The sequence below is a fragment of the Archocentrus centrarchus genome, chromosome 20 (genome assembly GCF_007364275.1).
Source record: "Archocentrus centrarchus isolate MPI-CPG fArcCen1 chromosome 20, fArcCen1, whole genome shotgun sequence".
NCBI classification, from domain to species: domain Eukaryota; kingdom Metazoa; phylum Chordata; class Actinopteri; order Cichliformes; family Cichlidae; genus Archocentrus; species Archocentrus centrarchus.
Window position 1 is genome coordinate 19,525,028 of NC_044365.1, and position 22,878 is coordinate 19,547,905.

General features: G+C 38.9%; 1 protein-coding gene across 2 annotated transcripts in view; it reads left to right on the forward strand.

Annotated features, from left to right (window-relative positions):
- The window catches only part of tmtopsb (teleost multiple tissue opsin b), a 38,196-nt gene extending 17,400 nt beyond the window's left edge, over positions 1-20,796 (forward strand). The window contains exons 3-4 of one of the 2 annotated variants that reach the window (XM_030756750.1): positions 5,923-6,156; positions 18,812-20,796. In XM_030756750.1, the coding sequence (XP_030612610.1) occupies positions 5,923-6,156; positions 18,812-19,108 (531 nt within the window). In that variant the 3' untranslated portion in view covers positions 19,109-20,796. Of the gene's footprint in view, positions 1-5,922; positions 6,157-14,452; positions 14,568-18,811 lie in introns of those variants that run through there. The other variant, XM_030756751.1, reaches the window with a different exon arrangement.
- Positions 20,797-22,878: the final 2,082 nt, after the last annotated feature.

Sequence of the window (22,878 nt, forward strand, 5' to 3'; positions counted from 1 at the left end):
TGAAGGGCCAGATGCGTGTCAGGTCTTTGGATTCCCCCCACCCTCCCGTTCTTTAAATACATGGCTGTCAGATAGTGTTCATCTGCTGTAGATAGTTTCTCTTTCTTTTTTTTTTTTTTTAGGACTGACACTTCTCCTTTTTGTACTCCATGTGTCCAGTTTCTTCAGATTATTATTATTTTTTAGGAACAACATGTTGAAATATGCCAAATAGATAACAGCTAATAGCTCTTTGGGAATCATCCTGTTGTTGCAAAAATACTATTTTATGCCTGTGAAACTGTGTTATCTTTGGTATTTTTCACAGATTTAATTAAAGAAATTGGAGCAAATGTGTTTTTATGACACACATGCTAGAAACAAAGTGCCTAAAGATCCAACTTAAAGTTGGTTATTTGCTACTTAAATACAGCTAAAAATGTTTTTGTCTCTAAGGTGGTAGTAGGACAATAATTCTGTCATTCTCCCTTTATAACTTTAATATAGCCTGTTAATGTTTATTATAGAAGTTTAAGCCCCAAGTAGCCAAATGAAGTTAATCAGAAAATGCCCCTTGTTCTAAAGCAAGCTCATAACTAAACTACTATTAGTTTAACAAACACAGGATCCTGGCTCTAAAGATTCCTCCTCTTCACTCTATTGAAGCACAACACCTGCAACTGACAGCTCCTGATAGGTTAAACCTTGGGGAAAAAAAAAAAAAGCTCTACTGTAATGCACTATTCCTGTTCAATGGCAGAAAAACAAAGTCAGCACAAGTATCTATTTTATTGATGTGCCCTTCAGAGTTTTTCAAACATATTTATTAAAATGTTTTTTTTTTCCAAGTTTCTTTAAGGCTAAGAACAAATGTACTGCAGAAACACGCTGTATAAGTTTCAGCTGACGGAGCTTTTTGTATGTAAAGTACTGCATATATTTTTAGTCCTATTTATGCATTTATTATAGAACAGGTGTGTGTGTGTGTGTGTGTGTGTGTGTGTGTGTGTGTGTGTGTGTGTGTGTGTGTGTGTGTGTGTGTGTGTGTGTGTGTGTGTGTGTGTGTTTAGGTGTACTTGTTTTTCTGTTTTTGCACTCTAAGAGTTTTCTGGTTGTGTAGACAATTTTATTCTATTATCAGGCTACTTTGTATCCTGTTAATGCTGTTTGTTGATTGCTGATGCACAGGTTTAGAATAACAAAACAGTCAAACTAATCTCTGTAGTCATTTGATTACATGCTGCATGTCTTTCTGATGGGAGGGCAAAGACAAAGATTAAATGCCTAAAAGGAGGTAAGGGTAACAGGGAAGAGTTGAAGTTTATCAGACCCTAAAACATGTAGGAAAAGAACAAAGGGAAATTTTTAAAAAAGCCATATGAGGGTTTAACCTTCAAAATAAAACACCCACACAGACACAGACAAGAACTGAGGATAATACAAACTAAAGAATCAATATTTACCAAAACAAAGGAAGAGAAAAACTAAAGACAGTAACAACAGAACCATGGATTATAAAAATATCAACACAAAGAGAAGCTTCACAATGAATGCCAAGCAGCAATCAGCAGTACAAACAAAGCTAAAGTGAAACGAGATTTGCAGAAATCACCTGAGAAACATGCAAAAGCAAGTACACTTAACTTTAGCTTGGCAAAGCCATTCATGGACAAGTTATCCTTGGTGGTGTTTTTCTTTTTCTTCTAAATTTAAAGCCTAACAAAACCCAGAGATGATCATCCTGGATCAAATTTAAAGACTGAATGAGATTCTACAAGAGTAAAGATTTACTGCCCTAAAATCAACAGATATGATTGAGGAGATGAAGGAGCTGAAATGCAGTACAGAGACTATCTGGAGGTAGGTGTGTGTGTATCAGTGGGAGAGAGAGAACAATGAAAGATATGTATTTGTTTCTCCTTATTTAACCTTACAGATCGAGGTCTTCAACAGGAGACAAAGTTATTGCATTCCAGCAAAATACTGCAAGTTCTTTTTTTCCAGATTGAAGAGACAGGGAAAATGAGTAGGTACCTCAGATTACTAGTCATTACAGAAAAAAAGAAAGTAGAAAGAAAGCTTTGAAACAAGCTAAAATTACAAAAATTATGAAGATGAAAAACCCGAGAGGATCAAATTGAATTGATTATAAACAAATAAACCAAAAGACAAAGTCCTTCTAGTAATAGCAGGTTATAGGAATGGTAGGTGGGTAAGTGGTGGAGCTGTTTTGCAAGTCATCCAGTGTTGAGCAGGACAAAGATTCAATCTGCCAAACTGTAAATGACGTGAGACGTGACAGTTTGCTCCCCAGTGAGTGTCAAAAGCTGAAGTCACTGCATTACTGTTGCCTCTTGTAGAACGGCGTGTCCTTGTCACTGGTGACTCCTGACCTTTTAGATCTTCTTAGCTACACCGTTGACTTTAAATAGAGCAACAGCCTCAAGTGACCTTAAAACTTGTGCAACGAAAATGAAAGGAAGTTTGAGCCATTGTTTTGCTTGGCTATTGGAGAAAATGGCAGAAAATAAGGACAATAGGTCCCCTTTAGGTTAACCTAAAATAATTTAAATTACTAAAATATAATGAAATTTGAGTTGCATTTAATTTGGAATATGGAGAACTCTCATGTGAAGCCAGTACTACTCCTGCAGAAAATCAATAAATATTAAAAGCTCTATGACTGACTGTCAGACTGAAATGCCTCTCCATTGGCCTTCCACCAGCTCATGGATCGATATGTTAGCTGAACCAAGCTCAGAGTAGTTATAGCGGGACAGGTGTCATTGTACGGTGCTGTGAAAAAGTATGTCAGCATTTTGTATTTACTCAAGTTATCTAAGTCTAATATTAAACAAAACAAAATATTAGATTTTTGGAAGACATGCTGCCTAAATTTGCAGCTTGGGCTTTAAACTGTTTGCACTCGTTACCACAAGAACTTCTCATCTCCTCCCCTGAAGAGGCGGAGATTTAAAATTCAGGATGCACACTGAATCTTCTGCTCTGCATACAACTGTACACCTCTAATCACATTCATCCTTCAGCCCCTTCAGTATAATGGACAGTCAGGTCTGGACTTTGCATCCATTCAGGAATTACAGATGCATAGACTGCTTGTTGAATTCCTTTTGCACAGGACAAATGACCAGAAGGACTGAATTGTAATTTTGCCCTTTGTACCACAGTGCAGGCACTTTTTACTTACTACACTTTAAAGCATTTTAAAAATAATTTCTACTTATAACATTAGACACAATTTATTAACATCTGGATGTATTTTTCTTTTGAACCATCTATGAATTTTTTTTTTTTTTTTAAATTAGTAAGTTCAGATCCATCATTTCTAAAGAGAAGCTAGAGATGCTCATACATGCATTCTGCTTCTATGCAATCTGCATCCATTGATAACCATCAACCCAGCAACACGATGGAGCGTGCCCTTAATTGTGTGACACTGTGTGCTCCATATCTGACCTGACACTGTCACATCTCTAAACATGAGTTTTTCTAGCATGCTCTGCCTTTAAAAAAAAAAAAAAAAAACAGCTCCATGCTTCAGGGGGGTAGAGGCTTGTAATAATCTTCAAACATCCTCCTCGTCCAGCTGACACAGCAGCTGTCACATGGCTTGAGAGGCTGCAGTTTGCTCACGGAAGATGATAATGATAATTTGATAATTTTTCACAGTTGCCAGCTCGACAATTAACACGTAATGGACAAACTGGCAGTTTTAACAGTACAGGCCCAAACACAAGTAATTTGAGATTTGTCACAAACAGATTGCATGTTGTACAAACCAGTGACCCCAAGGTTTAAACCCAGAAATATTTTCACAGCTCTTGAATGGACTGGGATTTAATCGCCACTAAAGTGCTCATCTGCACTAACTGATCACATTAGTACCTGTTTTAAAATAAAGGTTGCATCAACAAAATTTGGATTATAAATTTTAGACACTAAGATGAATGCAGTATCACTAATGGCACAGTCACACTAGAGTTAAAAAAAAAACCAAAAAACAAACAACCTCTGGGCAATCACTTTTAATCGCAAGACCTTCTGGGAGGCAACCTGTCTGACTCTGACTTACTGCAATCACTCCCAGACAGATTGGTGAAGGTTTTCCAATATTTGCAGTCTGATTTATAAACAAAGACAGATTGCAACACATTGTCAATCTCTGACAATGTGCGCAACTTGTCAGGGACAAAATCTGTTTGCAATAAAGGACTCCGCTCATCTGGTTCTGGTCATATTCCTGTATAAAAACAAGCCGGCTGAGCACTTGTGTGATTTTGCAGTTAAATCATCTTCCTGCATCACCTTTATCACTCTTTGTTTCATATTTCTGTTTCAAATCTGTGCCTTTCTGGCTTAAGCCCTGGTTACAGCTCCTCTCATCACAACTCTGTATCCAAAAATGTGCACCTACCACAGAGCTGCATCTGCACATCTACAAACTTTGATTCCATCTCCCTGCCACCTCTGTTTATTTCTGACTTTTAAATGATTTTGCTTTATGTATGAATATTTAGGAGTTTCAGAATGCAATATTTATGTTGGCAGAAGAAGGCCTGATTGTGCAGGTTTAAACGTCAGTCCAGCCTTTTGCAGCTCCAGTCAATGACAATTTTCATAAATCCCATTCAGCTGTTATCTCAAGGGTTCTGTCAATAGATTAATTAATCTATAATAATTCTTCTCTCTGGCTGTCAGTCAGAAGGTCAGTTGCGGTTTAGGTATATAAATAAGCATGAGTGCTTCCAGTTAGAGCAGAGAAGACGATAACAAGAGGAAGCAGCAGGGATTCAGAGAGGTGGCAGGTTCATGCTCATAGGCTCATTTCAGGGGGCAGCATTTCATCTTAGTGTTCCCCCCCCTGCTATTTGGTAAAATTGAAGAACTAGTGAAACGTCAACGTCCTAACATACGACTGAACCAGAATAGAAACCTCGTGTGGACATGTGCAAGTCTCACAGTTAATGCCTTTGTCTCCTTATGTTGAGTTTTTCAGATGGTGCACTTTGTTCTGTTTGTCTGTAAAAAGGTGTGCTGCTGCTGTGATTTAGTTTTGTCATCTTGGAAGAGAAAATGAATTTAGGAACACAAGGATGCCTCCTTTCTTTGTGAGTTCATAAACACCTTGAAAAGTTAGTATGAAGAAAATTAAATACAAGTAAGAAACTTTTATTCCCCCTCTTCAGTCCTTCAATTTAAGGTTAGTGAAGTATTTTTCAACCAGACAAGAGATTGAGGTTTCAAAAAAGAAAAAAGAAATAAATTGGACAGCTACTCATTTGGAAGCTGCCTCTCTAGATCAATGTCAGTGTTGCTGGAGAAGTCTTCAAGGTCTGGATTCAGATTGTGGTAGGGTAGAGTCTCGGTTTACTGTCTCAAGCCTCAAATCTGTCTTTCAGTATGTCCACTGCTTGAGTGAATCCTCATCTGACTGAAATATCATCTTCTTTTATGTATGATGGAGCTATGAATTCCAGCTTATTAAACCACATACATTAGTCTCTGCTGTTGCTAATAAAATACAATATTGCCTTTGCTGCTGTTCTCCACTGTGGCTCCTGCTAATTGATTGAATTCAATGTACATCATGCTGCTGGGTTTTTTTCTCTGTCACAGGTTATTCAGGACCACAATTTGGATCTTTTCTCATGATCCTCGGGTTCTAGTCTTTAAAAAAATTCTCAAATTTTCTGGCTGTGTTTGACAAACTCTTGTTTTTGAAAATTAATGTTTGCACTTTGGTTTTAGGTGGGTTTTTGCAGCTTTGAGTGATGGTGTTGTGAGGGAGGTATGGTAGCTTTCTAATTGGTCAGGCTGGTACTGACATGCAGGGAAACAAACTGTCTGCTGAAACTGCAGTAGCACTGCTTTCTTGCTAATAGATCAATAAAGTTTTTTTTTTTTTCTTTTTCTCTGTGTCAGGTCCGCAGTGTGACTTCGGTGGTGACCCGTCGCCGAGAGCAGCGGGTGCTGCTGATGGTTGTCACCATGGTGGTGTGCTACCTGGTCTGCTGGCTGCCTTATGGTGTGGCAGCTCTGCTTGCAACCTTTGGCCCCCATGATCTTTTGACTCCAGAGGTGACCATCATGCCATCACTGCTGGCCAAATTGTCCACTGTCTTCAACCCCTTCATCTATATATTCATGAACAAACAGGTGAGTGTTACTGCATTTCTCTGAGGGATTGTTCTTTTTGTTTCTTAGTGACACAGGGTTTTTTCTTTTTGCCAGCATCTCTCTCTGCGTCTCTTTATGCTTCTTCCTCTTGTAAAACATGTCGACCATGGGAAAATTAGAAGTCTTTTTATATAATTCACTTTAGGCTTGCATCTTTAGCGGGCACACAAATGAACATACAAACTTAGAATTTGTTTGGGTTGGATGATGTTGACATTTTGGAGATGCAATCATACAGTTTATGGTGCCTAATTTATGCAGAAATAAAAGCAGGTAGCTCTACTGAAACAAATCATTATGTGGCACTTCCTACACAACATTAAAATTAAATGGCAACATTTTTTTTTCGGTGAAAACAAAAAAGAAAAATGCAACATGTGACCCTTTTCAGACCTGGAAGCTATGTCTAAACCAGTGGTTCTCAAATCCAGGCCTCGTGGCCCAGTGTCCTGCAGGTTTTAGATGTGTCTCTGCTTCAACACACCTGAGTCAAATATAGAAGTCATTAGCAGGACTCTGGAGAACCTGACTGCATACTGAGGAGGTAATTCAGCCATTTGATTCAGGTGTGTTGAATCAGGGACTCATCTAAAACCTGCAGGACACTGGGCCACGAGGCCTGGATTTGAGAACCACTGGTCTAAACTAAACTGTGATATTTTTACAGCTCTGATGGCACAAATGTGTTTTATTGGATCTACTCTAAGATTAAAGTAACACCATTTTAAATGTCAAACCAACATCCCAAACTTCTAAATGATCAAAATTACTGAAAGGCAGCGAAGCAAATTCACGCATTTAAAAGTTGGAACCATAAAATATTGATGTTTTCAAATCTTTTAGCCCTACTTCTACCTGCAGTTTAATCTTCAGCTTTGGTTGGTGCAATCTTCAAAAACCTGCAAGTCTCACTCCGCTTGACTGATATTTATATAGTGCCGGAAAAATACATTTGCCCTCTTCCTGATTGTTATTATTATTATTGTTTTATTCATTTTTTTGCATATTTGTGTTTCAGATTAGAAAAATATAACCCAAATAAATACAAAATGCGGTTTTAAAAGGATGATTCCATTTATTAAGACCAAAAGCCATCCAAACCTATCTGGGTCTATGTGAAAAAGTAACAGGGTTACAAAGCCGCTTCTAAGGCTTTGGGACTTCAGTGAACCACAGTGAGAGCCTGTTATGTACAAATGGAAAAAACTTGGAATAGTTGTGAACCTTCCCAAACTACTACCAAAATTACTCCAAGAGGGCCTCAGTGACCCGTCCAGGAGGTCACAAAAGAAGCCAGAACAACATCCAAAGAGCTGCAGGCCTCATTTGACTCAGTTAAGGTCAGATTTCATGAGTCAACAAGACATTGGGCAAAAAAATGGCATCCATGGGAGAGTTCCAAGGAGAAAACCACTATTGACCAAAAATAACACAAAGATTCATCTCTTGATGATCCCCGAGACTTTTGGGAAAATATTCTGTTGACTGACAAGACAAAAGTTGAACTTTTTGTCTCAACAGCAGAATGTCCCATTACATCTGGCATAAAACTAACACGAAATTAAGCATGGCAGCAGCGGTGGTGTGATGTCTGGGGCCTCTTTACTACTTCAGGACCTGGATGGCTTGTTATTGATGCATCCATGAATTCTGCTCCCTACCAGAAAATCCTGAAGGAGAATGTCCAGCCATCAGTTTGTGCCCTAAAACTCAAGTGGACATGGGTTATGCAGCAGGACAATAATCTAATAAACCAACAAGTCCACCTCTGAATGGCTCAAAAGAAAACAAAATGAAGATTCTGGAGTGGCCTAGTCAAAGTCTGGACTTAAATCTGATTGAGATGCTTTTGCATGACCTCAAACAGACCATTCATGCAGGAAAACACTTCAGTGTGCCTCAATTAAAAAAAATTCTGTAAACAAGAGTGGGCCAAAATTTCTCCAGTGGAACCCTCATTGCCAGTTATCACAACACTTGATTGCAGTTCTTGCGGCCGAGGGTGGTACAACCAGTTATTGGGTTTAGGGGGCAGTTACTTTTTCACATAGGGTTTGGATGGGTCATTGTAAATGTATGCATGGGTAACAGATGTGGAGGGTTTTTATTTGTATGACTTAAAGAATGCTTGAATTTGGTGTCAGTTCAGTGAGTCTTAATGACTAGCTGGGTGTATCTACTAAGAACCTAACTGGTTCAGCTCTATCATATCAGTTGCTCAGTGCTCGTTGTTTGAAGTTGACTGCACTCCTGATGTTTCTCCGACTTGCTGCAGTTTCTTTGCGACTTTTTAAAAATTTTATGGATATCCGTGTTTTGTTGTTTTTCACACAGTCCTCAAGTGCATGTTTTTGTCTCCGACTGTTGTCTTGTACATTGTCCTCTGTATTACCTCAGTTGTTCTGCGTTCTACATGCTGACGGTCAAGGCAGCATCTTTTTTGCAACCCTAACATATCTTTGAACTGCCATGTGTAGGTTTTAGAATTGTGGCTTTCAAATGAGCAAAACACCAACACTTTTACTCCATTTTCAAGGCTAAATAATCTACTATCAAACTTTTATCCTGCCTTGCTATTTTTTCAAGCAAATCACTGCAGAAAAAAATACTTAGCAGATCATTGTTCAGTGTGTGTGCTTATTAAAGTGAACAATGCCGACAGCCATTTATATCAGCTCTGGCTAATTCCCAGTAATTCCATAAACTACCTGACCTGAAGCCACATTAATTTTCTCGTTAATATTCTCAAGATAATTCATTGTACAAAAGGCCCAAAATGATCTGTTAGAGAAAGAAATAGTAACTGTATCTAAATGGGATAAAATGCTTTTACACCCAGGTTTAAATCTGCAACCTTCTTGCTGGGAGGCAACAGTGTTAACTACTCACTTGTAATAACAATGCAAGAGGTAACAACACTGCAGATTAATTATCACTCAGATGCCTTCATATACTTCATACTCACAGCTACATTAGAAAGCATTTGGGTCATGTTTTTTTTTTCTACGCTACTCATAAAAATTTAAGGGAACGCTTGATCATCGCAGTTATGTAATGTTAGTTAAACTACAGGGATATCAGTCTGTCCAGTTAGGACGCACAAACCACTGTGACTCCATTTCACCTGCTTGGTGCAAATAAAAGTGAGAACAGGTGCACTGGAGAGGCAACAACAAGACAACATCCCCAAAAAAGAGATCAGCATTCAGGTCTGCCGATGGCACCCCTTCCCTTCTCTTCACAAATAAGAGCAGGTTCACACTGGGTATATGTGACATGCTTGAGTGAGTCTGGAGATGCCATAACAAACATTATGATGACTGCAACATTATCTGTGATGAGAATGTGGCACCAGTGGCTAATCTGCCAGTTGTGAAGTCTCTGAATGCCAGCTGAGCTGCATGGTGCTGCTGGGTATTACAGGTCCCACTAAAGGGTATTGGCGCATCATGCCACACTCGTGGATTCTTTCCCCGACAGTTTGGTCAGAAACATGCAAATAGGGTCATTCTGTAGGGCTCTGGCAGTGCTCTCTTGCTTTTCTCAGCCCAAGGGAGCAGATACCGGTCCTGCTACTGGGTTGAAGCCCTTCTACAGCCCCCTCCAGCTCTCCTCATGTAACAGCCTGCCTCCTGGCATCGCCTCCATACTCTTTAGACTGTGCAGGGAGACTGTGCAGACTGTGCAGGGAGACGCACCACATTGTGATGGCACAATGTGATGGCACATATGGATGTGCCATCCTGTTGGCAACCTGAATGGGCTACAGGTACTGTCTCATGCTACCAGCACTGACAAGAACACTAGCAAAGAGCCAAACTAGAGGAGGGATAAGGAGTGAGCAGACCTCCACTCGCCCTCTGCTGTCTCCTCATTTACACCTTCAGCTGAACACACATGAAGAGACGCATGCACACAAAGATAGTATTATTAATATTCTAATGGTGTCATAAAACACCCCCACCGCACCCCCCTGTGCAGCTGTGATACACATCAGTGACATTTAAGGACGAAGGAAAAGAAAGGAGGTAATCTGGTTACTGCCACTGCTTTTCCTAAATGACAGCAGATCAAACTTCAAAGTGCTTTTTAGAAATTTCACCATAGAAAAGTCTTCAAGGCAGTCATTAGTAGATTAGTTTAATAACTGTAAACAAATCAGAGCAGCACAGAGAGGATCACTTTAGCCATTTTTTTTTTGTTACAAGGGGAACAAAAAAAATCAGTTTCCTGGAGCTCAGGAAATTTATGCTGTGACTTCACCATATCACCATACTAACTGAGCACCTTTTTAGGAGCACCAGACTCACAATGGGTAAAGTCCCCTTTTGCCTCTATCAAGCAAGAAATATTCCTTTGACATGATTGCGCTGAATAATTTCTGCAGATTTATCTGCAGCACATTCATCCATATTCACACTGACAAGCAAGAGCAAGCGAGTTTTTGCCCTTCTTTTCCAGGGGAGGTTTATGTCCTCCCTGAGCTTATCTTAGGACACCTGTATTATAGTTTGACAGGTGTACCATACCAGGCACACTCCTCACCTGCTACTGTCCCTGGAGCAGGTCATGTCAGATGGTCCCTGGGTGTTGGACATCAAAAGTCCATTTGGGACTCACCTCCCTGCCCTGCAGAGTAAGTGAAAAAAAGATAAGTGGTGCAGTGGTCAGCAATGTAGTAATGTTGCCTCAGTCCTGGGTTCAACTCTGACAGGTGGTGGGGGTCTTCCTTGTTTTACCTGTGTCCACATGACACCCCCCTCCCCCCAATTCCAGTTTAAACATTGATTACTCATTTACGCTCTCACTCTGCTCATATCAGCTGCTTGTTGCATTTATGGCGTTCCAAACATGTGTAGCCACCAGGGAAGTGTCCTCTGTCCTCACTCTGTGTTAGCTCTGTGACAGACTGCCTTCTGCTGTGGGACAGGCTCCAGCCCCCATGTAGCCCTAGATTGGATAAGCATTTAAGGAAAGGACGTTCATTCATCCTAGGGAGTCTAATATGTCAGATGCTGCTTCTGTCACAGAGATATACTTTGACATTGGTGCCTTGATGCCAGCTGCGGCAATAGTGAATGATTTGAGATAGCAGACACCATTTAAAGAGTGGCAAACTAAATATTATGAGATTGGAGGGGTGGGGCAGCACTTTGTTCTTAGTTTAGGCATCAAAACTATCAGAAACTCTGCAAGTTGAAAAATGAATCTCATGTGACACCAAGGGGTCAAAGTATGCGATGAGTTGGGAAAACTGTCTCACCAGCTCAATAACTTTACATTTCTGGCCATTAAGGGTTGCATGTAATCAGCAGGGAAGCTCAGGCTGTGGTACTGAACCCACTGGTGTTAAGGGATACAAACTCTGCCAAGAAAACTTTGCTCACACCTTTACAGCAACACCAGGAAGAGTGTGAGCTGTTGACACTGCTGTTCTTGCCAAATTCTGTTCAAAAGTGGAAGCTCCTAATAAAGTGCTCAACACGTAGAGTGCTGACGGTCCCAACAATCACTCAGTAGTTTCTCATAGTAATTTATAAAGCTTGGAAACTTTTTTTTTTCTTTTTTTCTCAACTAACAAGCTCTCAGTAACACCCAAACTAAGGAAGCATCAACTGTAATGCATCTCATCCATTTGTATTCTTGCCAGATTATCTTCTGTCATCTCCTGTCATCTGTGATTATATGTAATTTTAAATTCAGCTATCATTTGATGTTTTCCTTCAGTACTTTGTACAGTGACCCACAGTGTTTTGTTAATCTGTTATGGTAGGACAGTTTTTGACGGGATTCAGACACACTGCGTTGCATTTTCATGAGTGGTGGTGACCTCCAAAGCTCAGCAGAACTATTACTTTTTTTAATACCTCGTGACAACTCAGTGGATTATAAGAAAAAAAGAGGGAAATGTGAGGGATTCAAACGTGTTGATTGGGGAGAAAAAAAACCAAAAGTTGGCCTGGGAAAAGGAAAAAATGAAATCAAACATGAAAGAGTAAAAGAAAACAGGTAGAAAATGACAGAAGGGAATTGAAGCTGACACAAGAAAAGGGGGGAAAGAAAATCTAAGGTGTAAGGAGGGGAGAAAAGGAGAAAAGCTGTAACAAGCTGGAGGTAAAGGATGGATGTTGAAAGGAGGAAAAAGAGAAACCTTGACTCATGAAAATAAATATTTTAGATTGGCAGTGAAGAAGAAATGACAGAAATCTAGTAAAAGTTGGAAATACAAGACATGTGGATGAAAGAAAGGTGGGAAAAGGTGACGGGGGGGAGGAGGAGTAAAGGTCAAAGTCCTTTTTAATCTCGCAAAGGTAGCGTAGCTTTGATTTTGATTAGCATGTTACTATCAGCGAGCGACACAACACTGCGGTGACCTTTCTCCCCCACCGCCCACACGTGTTCACACAAACACTCTTTTATCTGCCTCTGTCTCCTTTTATCTGCTTCTGCCTCAGTCTGTCGTTCAGGTGTTCAAGTTGTCACTTTTGAGCTTGTGAGACATTTAACCGTCTTTGATGGCTGACCTACTACCATGGCAAAGTTTTTCGGTTTGTATGTGATGATTTAGCAGCTAATTGAATTTTCAGGGCTGCAGATAAGCGCTCGAGAGGCCGCGCCGGAGGCTGCGCTGTGTGGCGCTTTCAGTCTTCAGTTCCTCCCAGCCCATAACTATGGCAGCAATGTGTTGAGGCGAGTTGAAGACTTTAAGCGCTGTGCAGATTCACAACCTGGACCTCAGCTGCAACGTTTTCCAGCCTGTTTCTGCAGAAAGTGTCATTTCCATCCCTAGATTGCTTTGTGATGTGTATCTTGGAGAGGAGGGTAGATGTTTGGACTATTCCCTGTATTTTGCATCAAGAAACCTTATTCTGCAAAACATTGTGGATTGAATGGATCACAGATGAAATGACCAATTTAACACTCTCATGACGTGATCCATGAATGAGTGGATTTTTGTACATTCCCTCCCATAGTTTCATGATAATTCAGACAGTGGTCTGAATTATCATCTTTACTGGGTTTTTACTGACAAAAACCTGTCATGTCAGAGGCCATCTAAAAGATGGAGGTAGCTATCGTGATACCAACTATTAGCTTGCAATTCTTGTATTTGAAGCCCTGAGCTGAAGCTGAGTATTTTAGTCTTCACCATCTCAGTCACAAATGATGGGCAGATCTGACCGAGGGACCGAGGGACCCTGGGTGCTCACAGTAGCAACATGTCACCCACAAGATAGACGGACCCCACCTTGAGGCTACATCTACAACATGACTCATGAACTACCATTTCTGAAATAAACTTTAACAGCCTCGTCATCTTCGTCACCTTCATCAGTTACAACTTTCAAGTGATAACAAATTAATGTGTTAAAAGATTTAATCAAATAAATAACAAATAGATATTATTTTGGCCTGATCTAATACATGATGTGCATATTAACAGTTAATTGTGTCAAGCACACAAGTGCTCAGCCCAAATGGACTCAGAAAAAAGCACTTCTTACATTACAAAGAGTTTATTGTCTTCTGTTGCAGCCTCTGCAAACAAAAGCAGCCACACACTCTTTATCTACCTGACATCACGCTAAAATGAATAAAAATACAGTGGGCTTCAGTCTTATTTCAATCACATAAGAAAGTGAGTACGCCTTCTTTGTTCTGTAACTAATGGTAATCAAACTGAATATAACTTTGCAAATTGAGACCTTTGATTTTTGGAATAAATTCAGGCTGCAGACTGCTGCTAATCTTTTATCTGACAAGATGTACTTAAGGTTTGCACTGATCATTTATATGACACTGGGATTTTTTTTTTTGTCACCACAGAGCTGTTTTTATATATAAATTTTTAAACTTTAATTAGTGTTTCATTTCACTGAGGTTCTTCTCATAGTTGTGTATCTCACTGTTTCCTGAATGAGATTATTTTTATGATCTTAATTTGAACACTACTGGAGTTTCTCTTTTTAACTTCATCTACACTAATAATAATTTTTTAAAAAAAAAATCACTATAAATACAGTATAATGTCCTATATTAATATGAATAAATTTTTTGTATAAATTTTTAACTTTTTAAAAAAATTGTGTATTTTGTAACATGACTTTTTCAGGTTTGTTTTTTTTTTTCTGTTTTTACATTTATAGCAATATCTGCAAAATTCAGTTTTAAAAACAAACAAACAAACAAACAACAACCCCCCCAAATAAATAAATATTACACTAGTAGAAAATTACCAGGGTATTTTCTGTTTGACATTTTTTTTTCCTTACAGTGTAAAGGATCCAAGAATATACATCAAGTCGTACCACTGACTGGGGGTTCATGCTTCAGCGGGAAATCAACGTCATAACCTGCATCATAACTGCAAACCCCTCTGAAATCCTGCACCATAACCTATGGCGTAACCTGACATGTATCTCCTTACAAATGCAACGACACGTTGCGTTGACATGTCCGACAACTATCATGATCGGCCTGTTCAGTACCGACGATTCCTGCTGTGCATTTTTGCAGCTACTTTTTTGAAGCTGTTTTTGAATTTTTCAGTGAGAAAATGGTCTCTTGCAAAGTCAAAACATCTTATATCTTTAATAAAAATTTCTCTACCTGACGGCTTTTTAGTGACATGCAATGACCATGTTATCTCTTAAAAACAAAAAAACAAAGTGTATTTTCAGAGGACTGAAGTTAAAAAAAGAGGAAAGCAGACCTGTAATCCAAAATTACAAATATTTTATATATATACAAATTTCAAACTTGCATAACTTTGTTTTGCAGAGGTTTTGTTTAATTTTTTTTTTTACTAGCAAACTACCTCTGTGACCTTTGATATAATACAGACTGTCATTATTTCTTCACACCTTAAATGTCATTTGTGTTTTCTCATGAATACTCAAAGATCCAGAGATGTACCCTGGTATACAATATAGAATAATGAAAATGTTTTTGTGAATTTTTTCCCCATTAAATCTGGATTTAAGACACCAACATCTGTGAAGAACAAACATCTTCTGAAAGAATCTGATCGATCACATTGCTGTATTTTTACTAAAGAACTATACTGAAGTTGAAATTACATATCTGATATTTCACAGTGAAGAAAAAATAAGTAAAACTTAACAGAAATGTTGCAAAAAAGATTGACGAATAATGGAATAGTTAGCCCTGTGATAGACTGGTGACCTGTCCAGGGTGTACCCTGCCTCTCACCTTATACCACCTGGGATAGGCTCCAGTCCAATCATGACCCTCAATTGAAGAAAATGGATGGATGCATGGATTTATGAATAAAATAATGGAAGCGCCAACCAGGTGGAATTGTGTCACTGCGGGATGTTGTGGTCATCATGGTGGTTAAATGTTGCCTTGATTTGTGAATAAATCTCCAAGAGCATCACAAACAGCCCCACTCCTTCACAGCAGAAACCACACATTAAGAGAACATGCATTCACAAAGATGTGGTAGCTGGAAAACCTCAAGTCCAGGAGCCATATTCACAGAACTCCCTACCATAAGCTGCTTCTTGTGACATAATTTCAAAGGATGACATTTTCCAAGACGAGGCCAAATTATAGTGGATTCGATGCACAGCATCTTATGAGAGCTCCTAAGGTGATAAGTAGGAGGAAAACAGTTTGCATTTGGAGAAATATCCTCCAAACGCTGAATAACAATGAGCTAAAGAAACACTACAGATTGATTGTCCAGGGATAATGTTTGTGGTTGACGTCATTACAAATGGCAATGATCATGAGCTGAGCCAAAGTATTAAAAATACCAAGATGGTAACTAAAGACAAGCATATAAATATAACAATTATTAGTATGTCAACAGCCTATCACACAAGTAGGTCTTTTTTTAAAAAAAAAAAAAAACAATGTCATGGCCCAATGGAGACACAATTTTCTGATTGGGACAATCACTTTGATGGTCCTAAAAAAATAAATAAATAATAGGAGAAACAAATCTTCCTACACTGTTTGACAAACATGGACTATTCAAACCTTTTCATGAGTTTGTGCTACCTAACTTTTGTTCTTTTATGTATGCTGACAGTTTCCTGCATCTTCCAGCACTCTGCATGGATACCTTTACCTTTCTGCGCTGCTTTCTGGCTGTAAAAAAGATCGTAAAATATTATTTCTTCTGTAATTATCTTCAGAATATTTAGTATTAGTGTCTTGTGAACTCCTTTGCGGCATAAGAAACTCTTAGAAGAAGTTTGGACAGTTTTCCAATTTGCCTTGGAAAAAATAAGCAACTATCTCTTTATTCACCTTTTGCCATAAAATACTGTAACACCCTAGTTGAATAGTGCAATAGAAATGATGCTATAAGATACTTTTGTTTGTTTACACTTTATTAATATATCCATGTGTTATTTCATACTTTTGAATTCAGTAGTTTTGTTCTGTAGAAAGTAAAAGTAAAAAATGAATGTGGCAGTTTGTCCAAACCTGTCACTGTGCTGTATAAAAGTGCACTGCTACAGCTAAAAGACTTATTATATAACCCACAAATGTCTATCAGTATGAAAAGAACTGCAACCATATGGCAGTCCTACTACTAATAACACCTGCCTGGCTTTTGTTTTTGAGACTGTACTGCAAAGAAAAAGCTCCAGACACCTGTCAGGGGTGAAAAACACACCGCCAACTGTGTTACTGAGCGAAATAAAATAACCCTCACATCATAACTCCCACCCACCACTCTGAAACTAAACCAACCCTCTTGTATAAAAGACCACACATCGCATCAGGGCGGTATCACATGTTCATTTGTGCTAATCGTTCACACGGGTTTGGAGTGGCAGGCAAGGATTTGGTCACTTATCAGTCTAAAGATCCCAGTCTGTGTCTGATCTCTGCTGTAATCCCTTCCTGACGTCAGCTTGTCCTCCTGTTTCTCTATTCCTCTCCATTTTCTCCTTCTCACCCACATTTCTCACATCTAGCCTTTCTGTTTCCTCTGGGGTTTTGCTTTCAAACCAACATATTTTTTTTTTCCCCCAGCCTCAGGCACATCTCCCCAGTTGATTAACAGACTGGGATTTAGACACGAGAAGATTTAAAGCAGAGAGCTAATTTTGAAAGCTGCATAATTTCCTCAGGGTAGCAGAAATTAATTGGCTCATATGATGAATTATCAGCCAACTGCTCAAGTGTCTTAGTTAAAAAGCACTATAAACTGGTCTCATTTGTCATATCAATCAGTGGGTGTCTTTATTTTCAAAGGGTGCTAACATGCTGGAGGAAACTGCATGTCGAGGTGTCACGTTTCACGCAGCACGCCTGTTTGATCTGCAGCACCCTGGGGAAATGTAGTAGACTTTAAGTATACATGTGGAACTGGAGCGTATACTAAGTACACTACGTTTATCCAGGGGATGCCTGCTGGACTCAAAACATGCAGAAGACAGAAAACTTGAAAGGATCCAAATGCAAACTTCCCCTTATTTCTCACCATCTTCTATCTGTGCAACATCCAGTCACAACGTGTATGTAACACAACTGCTCTTTCTGCCCCCTAATATATTAATGATTCCATCCCCACAATGATGCACTGTTCATCAGTACGATACTTTTTGAAACGAAATTCTTGTGTTGTATTAGACTGCTGTTTTCTACCCTCCCCGTTGCTCTGATTTTAAATTATGATCAATGCTCCTCAAACATAAAAGTAGTACTCTTTTAGTAGTACTCACACATTCAACAGTAGCATTGTACTGACAGAATATTACTGTTATCCTTAATGTTGATAATAATGCATACTGTTGAATATAGTAGCAATAATTTATTACATTATTAATATATTATAATATCGTTATACAATATAATACAATATAATTTTTTTGCATCAGTGTTACTGCTAAATCTTTACTATTATTTTATAGCAGTTTTTTCTTGTTATTTTGCTGTGTTGGCTTTTGCAGTTTTTGTACTCAGTGCAAACTTCAATTGAACTCAGAGTGGTTTCTTTGAGTTTGCTGTCATTCAGAACTGGACAAGCTCCCAAAAGCTAAAATAAGTACTACTATCTGAACACTGCTACTACTCCTACTACTACTACTATTATTATTATTAATAGGTTTAGGATTTCCAGTACTGTGCAACACTTCTCCAGTCTTTCTGAAGTATGTCTTAAAAATAAATAAAAGGGAAAGTGGACAAGTGGAGGACAAAAAATTTTTTGACATACTAAAACAGCTTGCTGCTGAGATCATAAGATCTGCTGGGATTTTGGCTAGAGTTGACTTTGTGGCCTGCCTGCATCAACACTTTACTTGATTTCTATTGTTTTCCACTTTCTGTTACTCCCCCTCTATGATCCACTTATCATTTCTACTAATTAGTGTCATACTTAAAAGATACTTTAATTTTACTGCAAACTACCTAAACGAGTCCTGTTTAAGGCTCTGAGACCTCAGATTAGCTCCTGTGATACTGTTCTACTCTTAACCTTAAAAATCGTCTGCATTCATGTTCATTTCTTGTTCATCTACTAACCAAACATACACATCTGCAAGTTTCTGATAACAGCCATAAACAAACTTATTATTACTGTTACAGCTACTGCAAAAATTACCACTCTGCTAATTATGACAGTAATCCTGTGTGTGTGTTTGTGTAGTTTTACAGGTGTTTCATGGCGTTCTTCAGCTGCCCCATCACTGAGCAGAGCTCCTCCTTAAAGATGTTCTCTCGAGTGACTAAAACGTTACGCACCTTCCACCAGGAGAAGGAGCCCCGGGTGTCCGCCGCCGCTCCGTCTACAGCCTTGCCCACACCCAAATCCATTCATGAGTCCTCGCAGGAAGCCAATCACGTGGCTCAATCTCCAACAAATCAAGACTGTGTGGTTTCCCAAACTCCTGCTGCTGTCAGCCCCAAACCTAAACTTATTCTGGTGGCTCACTACAGGGAATAAAAACAGAGACAACAGGAGGTGACTGCTTGGAGAAACGAGAAGGTGCAAATGAATGGGAGAGTGGGTCTCCAATTAAGAAACAAATCCTCTTAATAGCTGGAAAGAAAGATTGCGGTGTGAGCTCAGTGGAAATTTTAAATATAAGCTGGGATGTTTTAATCCCAGAACAGGTTATCATTGCTCTGTGAGGTTGGTAAACGGGGGTAGAGGCTCTGTGTACAAATCAGAAGGAAGATATTAAGATTAGGGCTACACACAGTGCATTGTGTTAAAATTACACACTTCTGCCATTAGGATATACCTGCCATAATCACATCCATTCTACACAAGAGCACAAATATTGCATTAAGGCTCACTTACCTCTGCCTAAAGTTTAGCATAAAGGGCAACGTGTTTCTTTCATACAGGAGGATGTTTAATTTTACAGAAAACAGTCAGGGATGGATGGTCAGAACACATCCCACGCAGTGCCAATGTGGAGAGGCTGATTACAAAACAGGAAGCCTGCTCTTTTAGAAAAAATGAATAATCACTTTTACAAAGTGTTTAATCATGCTGGGAGGTGCGCTTCACTTACATAACAAGTGTTTTTGTGGACAAAATCAAGAATTGGTGTTAGAGACGGCGTATTTGAAGAGCATGTATTGACAACACTTTGATTTGATCCCCTCTTTTTTTTTTAGCCACTATTAACTGTTTATACACATTTACTAAAGGGTTTATAGCACATTGTAATGGGGTTGCAAGTATTTGTGTTCATGTAATTCATTGTATTCCCCACCATTATAGTGTGTTATAAATCATGCATTATATGGTTCTGTACTGCTTAGCAATGCTACATATTGAGAGCTAAAGTGTTGCTAATGTATTCAATGTAGCTTTCAGAAACCGGTTTTGAAATTAAACCTTTTATTTGTGTGAATTCAAATCTATATATTTTCTGTGTGTGTGTGTGTGTGTGTGTGTGTGTGTGTGTGTGTGTGTGTGTGTGTGTGTGTGTGTGTGTGTGTGTGTGTGTGTCTTAAGCAGGAATGTGTTAGCTACAAGCCAAGAATTAGCACATTAATTAGGCCGCATGTCAGTAATGAATATGGGAATAAGCACGAATGCACTTTACTGAAGAAGAACCAGTGGAGAGGATGATATGAAATCCACATAAATAAGTCAAGCTTTTTGCTTGTACTGATGCGTCTGTGGTACATAACAGAAATGATTCAGGAAGATTTTTGCAGAAGCACAGCGCTCTCTGGCAGCATTTTCTTAAACTGTTTGGTGATGATTTTCTTTCCTTTTTAAATGTGAAAATTACTTGTTTTGTCGGCTTTGTTTGCATCTACTGTATCATGATTTTTTTTTCAACTTTAATTTAGTTGAAGAAGGGGGTAAGCATTTTTTCCTGACCCAGTTTCCATGCTAGTAGGCTATTTGAGGATTTGATACAGAGTATTAAAGATTTGTTGAGCAATTTCATGCAATTTAGTATTGAGATTTTTTTTTTTTTTTTAGATCTTTCTTTACACTTTTGCTGCATATAAGCCCCCTGTCATCAAAGCTGTGACTGTTATAAAAGCCATTAAAGGGACCTCCCACCATGTTAAGTGGGACATGTAAAGCTATTTCACTGTTTTAAGTTGTTGACGTTCCTTAAACTGCTGCGTCTCCATATTGTGGAAATGTGGTTTTGTGCTGTCTCCTGATGCATTTTCCTTTGCTTATGTAACATAAATGAAATGATGTCCAAAACAGATTGGGATGTTTCAGACTTTTTCCTTCATCCAAAGTGTTTCGTGTCTGTGTTTCAGTGCCACTTTGTCAGTTTACGTTCTCCATATTCACACATGATGATTAATCCATGAATTATTAACACAGGCGTTATTACAGGGAGGAAAGCAGATTACCAGTCTGTAAAGCCTTCGCCTCAGTGAGGGAAGGAAAAAAAAACAAACTGTATTTGGACCGTTTGAATAGAATATCACAAGCGACGGCCATAAATGTGTAATGAGCTGATGTCTGCAAACACACCCGGGCAAAAACTCAATAACAGGAGCAGCTACGTCCATTTCTTGGATTACTTGAGCTCATTTTTTGGGGGTTGATGAAGGACTGAAGTGTGGCTGCATACAGTTTCACAGTTACATTCAGAACATTTAGATGTTATTGGTACACTGAATGGATTTTTTTAGTCACATAAATATGACCAGTAGGTGACCCCTTCTGCCTTAAATCAATGCAGAAGTACCCAAAATAAAAATAGTTCCTCTAATTGCTACTTGAAGATGGCTTCAAAAAGTGAAAAGAAATGGACTTAGCTGCCCCAGTATGAAAAATGAAGCCAAAACAGAAGTGCCTTAAACCTGTGTTTTTTGACAGCCAGCAGAATTTCAGGTTGTTTAGAAGTCTCTGGAAAAACTCATTCATTTGGATACAGGGAAAGGACAGGGAGCTGTAGCTGCCTGAAGTCTGCTAGGCCTCCCCTCCTCTAGTTCAAATTACTGAACCTCTCCATTAAATTTATATTGTTGGTACCATCTGAAGTATTTTAATGGAACAAGCTGAAACATAATGTGGTCTGTTGGGATACTGGGATGGTGGTGCTTGTGATTCAGTTTTGTGCCGTGAAGTACTTTTGCAGACTGTTAACTTAGCACTAATTAGGAGATATGTGTCCTGTGCATTGTACTCATAGACTTTATGAATGCAGCTTGAGTCTTAGCTGATATAGTGGTACTCTGGTGTTGTGCCAAAAAGTGATTCCTGATGTGTGTGTGTGTGTTTTTTTTTTTTTTTTGTCTAACATCCTTGGCTATTTTGTTAAATAGACTGTATTTAACAAGATAATTTATATTACATGTAATCACTTTGTAAATTAAGTTTTGTAAGTATCCTCATGACTCTGCTGTATTGGACCTACTCTGTGTTCTAAAGCTGACCGTGTGACGTGTGTGGAAGCTGAGGACCCAAATGTAGGACTCAGATACAGGCAGATGGAGTGTAACAAAAGGTGAGCCTTTATTGTGGCTCATGACAAGCAAAAAACAAGGGAGGTTACAAAACTAAAGAAAACCTAGACTGGGGAACACTACAGTCATGAGAAACACAGGCACAACACAATGCCACTAAGACATAATACTCTGACAAGAGACAAGGGGAATACTGAGACAATAAATCCACACAGGGATAATTAGGGAACAGGCAACAGGTGGGGAGGACAGCTGAACTGTATCACCAAATGAGACTAGGAAGTAAAACTAAACGGAGCACAAGAGACAAAGACTGACAAAGTAAAACAGGAAACAACTGAGTACAGAGACAGGAACGCAGAGTTGACACCACAAGGGATAGAAAGATATAAAAGACTCCACACAATAGAGAGGAACACTGAGGGGAAAAGTCAGGGAAAACTCTAAAACAACTGGAACCTGACTAAGAATACGCAAGGAGAGTAATATATGGGTAAACCATAACTCAAAAGCCCATAAACTGAAAAAGTACTGGGTGGCACCCAGGACTTTTATATTTGTTCAAGTTTCTGTTGCTCTCATGATCGGATCTCCCTTGAAAAATAAATTTTTAATCTCAATGAGAATTTTTAAAGGATCTATAAAAATCACTTTGCCAAAAGTAGAGCAGGTCATCTACTAATCAGAAGGGTTCCAGTCTACATGCCAAAGTATCCTGGGGGCCTCCTTGAACCCCAAGTTGCTCCTGATGTCGAACATGCCTGTATTGAATGTGTGTGTGAATGAGGGATGCTGTATAAAACCTCTTTG